General features: G+C 55.7%; 1 protein-coding gene across 1 annotated transcript; it reads right to left on the minus strand.

Annotated features, from left to right (window-relative positions):
* Positions 1-1,300: 1,300 nt before the first annotated feature.
* Positions 1,301-8,133, minus strand: NMUR1 (neuromedin U receptor 1). The gene is made up of 3 exons (XM_008493338.2): positions 8,106-8,133; positions 1,985-2,881; positions 1,301-1,704 (listed from the first exon to the last, which is right to left on the minus strand). Exons 1-3 carry the CDS (start codon positions 8,128-8,130, stop codon positions 1,301-1,303), a joined length of 1,326 nt encoding a protein of 441 aa, XP_008491560.2. The 5' UTR covers positions 8,131-8,133.
* Positions 8,134-8,378: the final 245 nt, after the last annotated feature.

The following is an 8,378-nucleotide window of genomic DNA, read 5'->3' on the forward strand; positions in this document are numbered from 1 at the left end:
AAGTACAAAGCTCTTGCAGCCCCATGCCCACCCTCACCTAAAGCACACCCTGGGACCCCACTAGGACCAAAGAAAGGCTTTTCCCATGGCAGACCCTGCTGTGGGGATGCAGAGTGTGGGGGCAGACCAAGTCACACTGTCCCAGAGCCAGGGACCAGGCAGATGGTGGCAGGAGGGAGCTTGCAAGCCCCAAATTTTCTTAGCCACTGCCCCGGCTGTGGCCAAGCAGTTGCACTCAAGAAGGGCTGGTAGTGAGCAGCACCAGGAATGCCCCTGCCAGCACCCTACCTGGGGCTTGGTCTTCTGGTGTTCCTGCTTAAGTCCACAAGCAAGCCCTGCTGGCACATTCATGCCCAGAAGCATGGGATGGGGTGCTGAGACAGGGGACTTCCCCAGGACTGGGGAACAGACAGAGCTCAGGATGCTCAGACAGCCCCTCAGGTGGCATTTTGGAGCCTGGATATTTCATCCTGGGGAAGAACCTGGCATATGCTGGGAACTCAGCAACATTGACCTCAGACAGTAAATTGATGAGTCCTTCCAGCCCGAGGGAGCACGACCAGCCAGCCTGTGCTCCCTGGCATTTTCATGACATTTCACAAGCTGTGTGTCTGGGGACATATTGATCACCATCACCAGGGAGGCAGCTCCCCCTCTGCAATGGCCCCAGCTCCAGCTCAACCCAAGCACCCCCGAGGCCAGGAAGGGTGCCTGGAGCCCTCTCATACCTCCCCTGCCTTGAACCATCCCAGCCCTGCAGACCTTGCAGGCAGAGCTAGTGGGGCACCCCTGGGGCCCATCACCCTAGCACATGGCCTAGGCATGACCCTCCCATGCTGGGAGCAGAGCTGGGTCCTGAGCAATGCAACCAGGACACAGATCAGGCCAATGGCTTTTTTTTAATCTCATTGAGTGTCAGCCCATGCAAGGCACTCATCCAGCACGTTGTCTTGAAACAGCCTGAGGTGCCTGACACATCCACCCATGGGGTCACTCACCTGGGCAGGGAGGGATGGGCATGTTTTTGGGGGGTTGCTGGCATGCTCTTGTCAGAGAAGCCAGCCATCCCTGCACCAAAAAGGATGGCCTGGCTTTGTCCAGCACCAGTGCTGAGCACAGTGGGTGCAAGGTGCCTGGGGAACAGCAGGGACACTGTCACTGTGTGCCCAGAGCAGTGCTGCTGAGAAAACCAGCCTTGCATCCCATGCCCTGCTCCCCACCACAGGATGAGTGCCATGGCCAGATGGATCCTGATGGTGGGGAAAGTTCTCAGTCCCAGTACCCCACATCCTCCTGCTCTTCAGCAGAGGAATGTGGTGTGGGTGGTGGCCTGGCCCCCCTCCACCTCCTCCAGCTCTAACTCCTCAGCATCAGAGAGGGGCAGCCCGTTGGTACCAGGCATGGGCTCACACTCGGTACTGTGAGTGGTGGCACGGGTGACACTGGGTGAGTATTTCCATGACTGTGGCAGTCGGTGGCCAGGGTGACACATCACCTCCTTGAACATCTCCCGGAAGCGGGTGGACATCAGGTTGTAGAGGATGGGGTTGGCAGCTGAGCTCAGGTAGAAGAAGATGCCGGAAATGATGTGGATGTATTGGAACATGTAGAGCATGTGGCTGGTCCAGGTGGAGACAAAGCTCCAGACAAGGCGGTCAGTGTGGAACGGGGCCCAGCAGATCCCAAACACCACCACCAGCACGACTGTGGGGAGTCAAGGAAATGGTATTACTTGGGGACAGACTTACCCCCCACCCCCAACCCAGGGACCTCCTCAGTCTCCCAGCTGAGAAGGGGTGGCATGATCAGTCCTTAGCCCTTGAACCACAACCACCAGTTCTGCTTTGCCTTAACATCCCATAAGTAAGCCCCACAGCTTCCCTCTGAGATGACCCAACATCATTGTTCTGGACTGTCTGTGCCTCAGTTTCTCCCCAGCACCCATCCACCTGCTGGCTCTGCCCATCCCCAGCATCAGACTCACACAGCATCTTAGTGACCTGCCTCCTCTTGACTTTCTTGTGCCCTCGGGTGTTGTGGCCATCACGACCACCACCAGACTTGGCTCCCAGAGCTTCCAGCATCTTTTCTTTCTTGAGCTGCAGTCCAATGAGCAGGTAAAGGACACTGATGGTCCCCATGGGCAGGAAGAAGAAGATGATGGTGGTGATCTGGATGATGAGGTTGTAGGTCAAGCGTGGCTTCACCAGGGTGCAGATCTCTGAATCAGGCACCTGTCCCCGGCCAGGTACATACAGAGGCTGCAGCCCATGGAGGCTGGTGTTGGGGATGGAGCAGACGACTGACAAGACCCAGATGGCAACAATGACCCTTTTGGCATGGTTCCTGGTCACCACATACTTGGCCTTGAGCGGGTGCACCACAGCGATGTAGCGCTCCACACTCAGGGCTGTGACATTGAGGATGGAGGCAAAGCAGACAGCCTCAAAGAGCAGAGTCTTGAAATAGCAGCCACTGGTGCCCAGCAGGAAGGGATAGTTGCTCCACATGTCATACAGCTCCAGCGGCATCCCCAGCAGCAGCACCAGCAGGTCAGACACAGCCAGGCTGAACAGGTAGTAGTTGGTGGGTGTCCTCATTAGCCGATGGCGGAGGATGACGATGCAGGTGAGTGTGTTACCCACAGCCCCCACCACAAAGATCAGCAGGTAGATGACACAGACAGGGACAAAGAAGTTGGACCGACGAGGTCCCAGGTACTTATCCCGCAGCTGCTCCTCTGTCAGGTTGGCATCCTTGGGGTCAAACAAGGTCTGTGGGTGAGTCCTGTTGCAGAAATCGGGGCTGATGGGCTCCACAGGGAAGTCTTGCTGGGGCAGGGGGAACTCTGAGCCAGAGCAGTTGATGTAGGAATTCATGGCTGCGGAGAGCTCGAGATGTTTGCAAAATGCTTTCCTAACCCCACTGCTGTCCCTGCTCTTTCTGCCCCTCTCCATTTAGTGTCAGGGTGACAGGATGCTGCTGGTCATCAGAACTCTGCATCCTTACACCCATCCTGACACAGACTTTTCCTTGGAAAACACTCAACCCCACCCCCTTACAACCTCCCAAGTGCTCCTTGCCCCATATCCCCTCCACAAACAACACTAGCAGCTCCCCGGACCACCTTGGCTCTTTTGCTGTTTCTTAGGGTTATGTCAGCAGGGCTGTCCCCCCTCTCCCTACTCCATAAATACAGCAGGATCCAGCCTGTGCTCTGGAGCTCTGGAGCTGTGCTCTACCAGCTGTGCTCAGGGGCTGATAGTACTGTAAAATAGCCAGAAGAAAAATTAATTTTCCAACCCAAGAAGGACTTACGGCTTGCTGGGAAGCTCCAGACGAAAGCTGAGGTCCCACCACCACTGTGTCAGACCGGGTCGGGGTGGGGAGGGAGGGTGGGAGGAGATGGAGACTTCACTGCCTTAAGAGGCAGGCTAATGAAATCCTGCCGCTGCTCTCTCCTTGGAGCTCGGCTCGGAGAGGCTGCCTTCTCTAATCCACCTTCTCCCTCTTGTTGTCTGTCAGCTAAGAGGCTGTTGAGTGCTGGAGGCTTCCAGTCCCACTGTTGGGCAAGCAAAGCCTGGTGCCGCAGCACCCTATCCCTGTCAGGGTCTGGCTCCTCGTTCAGAAAGCAGCACTGTCCAGAAGATGCTCTTCAAAAAGATACCATTAAAGTAATAAACTCCGATGCCTCTCAAGGAGTCCCGGGAGAGGGCAGCGCAGCCGTCGCTAGCCCCACCAGCAGCCTTTGCAACGTAGGGATTTGCCAATTGCATGGGTCTGAAGCCAGCAAGTCACTGATCAGCACCGCTGCCATCCTGACACGGCCGGACGCAGGGGCCCACCCAGCGCCAAGTTGTCCGGGATCATCTGTGGGAGATGCAGACAGACCCAGAGGCTTCCTGGGGTCTCCCTGCTTCCAGATGTGCCACTCCTGGGTCACCTGAATCGCTGTCCCCTGGAGCAGGATGGCTCCAGCCAGCTCCCGTCGCACTTTGAGGGGAGAAGTTGCTGTGCTCACAGAGTCACCTCTTGCTCCGCGCCGGGGTCTGCTCCTTCCCTGCGCGCAGTGTCTGGGCTGTAGCTACGTGCAGACCCATGCACAGACAGACACACACACACACACACGTATGCTGGGCTAACGGCTTTACTTGGTGACCTTAAAGGTCTTTTCCACCCAAAATCATGCATGCGATGACTGCACACATGCACGCACGCAGGTGGATGCGCGCACACACACGTTGCTGCGCCCTACGGACGCTGGGCAGGCTTGGTTGACCACTCGCCACCTCCAACTCGGCTCCCGCCTTCACCAACATGTGCTTTATCCGTCTGAGCCCAGCCCGGAGTCCCCGGGCAGCCGTCCCGCTCCCGCCCTCCCGCTCCCGCCGGAGGAGGAGCAGCGCTGGCGGCTGCGAGGAGGGGACTGCCCGGCTCCCGGCTCTCCAGCCCCGGCACCCTGAAGGTGGGGAGGAGGCGGGTCGAGGTAAGGAGGTGACACCGAGCGTGGGGCGGGAGGCGGTCTGTGCCTGACCGGGAGAGAGGGGGGAGGAATGGAGAAAGCTTCTGCACATCACTCCGTCGGTCGGTGCGGCGATCACCCGGCGGGACAGTGCACACCCACTGGCAGAGGGACACGCATCGGTCCCTTCATCCCCTCCGAGGGTGGCAGGGTCCAGGAGAATGTGCCTCTTCTCCCCTCCCCCGGGAATGATACCTTGGAGGGTTCTGACGCCCCGGGGACCCCCCTCAGTTTATCATGTCACAGCATTATCCTCACTGTGTGCAAATGAGCTTGGGATGGAGCTGAAAGAGCCTCCGGAGTGGCTGAATTCAAGTAGGCAAGACAGGGATCTTGAAGAAGAAGTCTGGCGAGACCTGCCAGAAGACACCAGCCTCCAGCTGCAGCCCTCAGTCCCATCTGGGCTGACCCCCCCAGCAGAGCTCATTACACCCCCGAGCCTGGTGCCTGCAGCCAGGCTGTGAGAACCTGCCTGGATCTGGTGGCTTTCAGAACCAGGACACTGCCCTTGAGGTCCTGTACCCTGAAGTCCCCTTCCTGATGACAGAGCACACAGCAGATGAGAGCAGCACCTCTCGCCCCTCTTCTCTGCCATGTCCCAACGGAGAAACTGAGGCACCAAGTTCCCACTAGCGCCCTCCTTCCCCAGAGGCTCCGTGAGGCCATCGCTGCAGTACCACACACCTGCACCGTCTCCAAAAGGCTGCATATCTTGGTCTGTAGCAGAACTTAGTTCTCAAAAGAAAATTCAGAGCAGGTGAGGGACAGCAGGACAAAACCAGCAAAGCTCTTGACCAGCTTGGTGGCCTACTGCTGGCCCTGCTTCTACTCCTGGCAGGTAAGAGAGGGAAACTGGCAGAGTAAACACAGAGGGCAGAAAAGGTCCAGAGCTGCCCCAAGCACTGACTTTCCTCAGGACATCATCTCTTGCAGCAGAGGAGAGGAGCTACTGAAGCCAAAGGGCTGGAGGGTAAGTGGGTGTAAACAAGACATTATGCAAGGGGAAAACAATGACAAGCATACACCATCTGCAAATGGGAGGGAGAAGAGGTACTGCCCCTTCCTGTAGGAGTGATGAGGGCAAAGAAAACTCATCCCTTCTGGAAATGGAGAAACATGAAAAGACAGGGGTTTATGTCACAGGGCTGGTGACATCAGGGACAGGACACAGATACAGCATCTGGGCAATGCTCAGAGGGGCTGGCTTGGCAGATGCTGGGGTGGGGGACAGTGCCTGGGAGCTGGCACATCAGAGGCCACAGGTCCCGGGTGGCAGACACAAATGGTAGCTGGTGGGTACAGATTTCTCTCCCTGCTTCCAGATGGAACACAGGCTGCTTTTTCCCCAGGGGATGCCCAAGACAAGGGATGGATCAATGCTGGTGCAGAGGCAGGTTGTGCTGTGCCACTGAAGGCACCAGGGGCTGAGCAAAAGCCCACTTGAAGGATTGCATCAGAGATTAAGCATTCCTGGAAACCTCTCTCTCTCATTCTCCAACATTTCTCTCTCCCTTCAATCCCCCATCTGCCTCCCCCTGTTTTCTGGCCACACACACAGAGCTGGCTTCCAGCACAATCCCAGCTGCTCCCCAGGCTCTGTTTCTCCCACCTCACTCCCACTCCTTGGCTTCTTGACAGATTTTTTCTGTCCTGGGAAGCCCCCTGAGCTCCCCACCTATGCTGCCCGCTCCTAGCTTCCAGGTGCTGAACAAACCCTGTCCTGCTCACCCAACACAGTCTGGCTCTCCCAGCCCAAGTTTTGCTGGGGCACCAGAACTGGTGGACCAGGGTTCCCTCTCTCTTTTCCTCCATGATCTGCATCAAACTGATGGAGTATCCTCCATAACTGGGACTTCAAGGGCTGCCCTGACCCTACCTGCTCTCAGATCTCTTTGGGAAGGTCTGATAGCTCTCAGGGATTGCACATCAGTTCTTTCCCTCAGCATTTCTGTTTCTTGCTACACCTTCCGGAGTCCTGACAGTGCTTCAGTGTGATCCATTCTGCTTTTCTGTTTTCTGTTAAACCGAATTACCAGGAGGTGACAACTCCTCTTCCACTACTGCTCCCCTCCCTTGCTTAAAGAGGGTGAATTCACACAGAAACAGGATCGTGAAGCCTAATCCCCTTATCAGGTCCTTTATTATATTAACCTGGCAGGGGGGATGGTCAACAGGATACCAAAAGCTGCTCCACACTATGACCTGTTAGCCAGTCCAGACATCTCCATGCCCAGAACATCTCTGGACTGGAAATTTCATCAATCGTGGGCACCCATGAGGCTCCCCTTCTTAACCCCAGCCCGAGGGGTCTCCAATCTTTCTTCCACTCCTACCCATACACCCAATTCTGCCAGTGAGCTGCCCATGCAGAGGGTGTCCCTGCCAAAAGCTGGGTCCTTCCACATGCTGGCACACAGAGGTTGAGTGAGGTCAGCCCTGCAGCACTGCCAGGACAATTAAGAGGTTGAAATAGAAGACAATCAGTGATTTCAAAGCTTGAGAGCTGCAGCCCTAATAACCAACTGCATTCACTTCTGGCTCTTTTTAGGGGTGCATCACTTCTGGTAACTGCAGGGCAGATGCAGCTTTTACAGAGCTGTTTGTGGTCTGTACTGCAATTTCTTCGCCTGCTTTGCAGTTTTAATGTACACCTCTGGTCCTGGGGGCAAAACCCCATCAAACCAGATTGACTCTGCATCTGAGAGAAGAACTGAGGCATGGACTTATCCCCCCCGTGTCATCCTGTAGGGGTGCATCCCTCACAGCCACTAAAGCAAGTGGATGAGCAACCCCTTTGCAGGGTATTGCTGCAGCAAATCTTCTGCAGCAGGGATAGCCAGCATGGACAGAACAGGGTACTGAAGCTCTGAGACAAGAACGAACCCTCTTCCCTTGAAGAGCAAACAAGTCTCGGCCAGAGAAATGTAAAAGGGGCTTCTCTCTCTGCTGAGAGCTGCCTGACTCAAAAGTGCCCCTCTTTGGTCACCCGGAGGTGTTGCACCCTCAGGATGCATCTCGCAGAGAAGGAGGGTGCTTGTTTCAGTCCCCAAGGCCAGGGCACCAAACTCACCTGGAGCTGGGTAATTCTGCAGTAACACAGCTGGGGGTGAACACAGGTCAGTGGGGCAGCCTTGGCAAAGCAGCACTGCTGTCATTTGCCCAGCACAGCCCTTCTGGTGTGGGTACCCTTCTCTAGTAACTTTCTTACTATCAGTGCTCTGTGCATTTCCAGTTAATAACCCTCCAGAGGCCTTTTTCCACTGTTTAAAAGCTGTATCCATTCCCAAAAATCTCAGCTCAGCATTTACCTCCTCATCTCCTTTTGTATCAACATAGCAGGAGACCTCTTAATCTCCCCCAGCAGCAGCAGCTCTTTCTAGACCTCCAAGTCCCATTTTCTAAGCTGGTCATAACTTGCCAGCAGCCTTTCCAGGGTGCAGCCATCTGTCAAAGGAGCCAGCAAGGAGCCCTTGGTCCCCTGGGACAGTCAACTGCACCCCTGTGGGATGCAGGACTGGTTCCTTTCATAAACCCCAGGGTTTCTTCCTGCAGCAACTACTGCACCCAAAGAACCACAGCTCACCTGAGAAATCGCTGGGAAGGGGCATTTCTCCTCCACCCCAAACTAGGCTGAAAGGAGAATGAATAAAAGTAAAAAATGCGAGGGCCATTTTGATGCACGCCAGGACAAAAGCAATCAGCTGAGGAACAGAAAAATTGTCCTCCCCTCCTCTGCATTCAGCCCCACGTTTGATGGGGGGACAGGGAAGGCAGGCACTCTGAGCAGGTATTCAGGCTCCATGGCAACCATAATTTTGCTAATCAGGGCCAGCACAGACTTGAAATGCTTTTTCAC

Source organism: Calypte anna, chromosome 9 (genome assembly GCF_003957555.1).
Source record: "Calypte anna isolate BGI_N300 chromosome 9, bCalAnn1_v1.p, whole genome shotgun sequence".
Lineage (NCBI taxonomy): Eukaryota > Metazoa > Chordata > Aves > Apodiformes > Trochilidae > Calypte > Calypte anna.

Coding starts and splice junctions, on each gene's coding strand:
- NMUR1 (XM_008493338.2), bottom strand. CDS start 8,130: ATGCCCCTTCCCAGCGATTTCTCAG. Junction 2,882..8,105: donor CCTTCCCAGCGATTTCTCAG/GTGAGCTGTGGT, acceptor AGCTCTCCGCAG/CCATGAATTCCTACATCAAC. Junction 1,705..1,984: donor GCAGGTCACTAAGATGCTGT/GTGAGTCTGATG, acceptor GACTCCCCACAG/TCGTGCTGGTGGTGGTGTTT.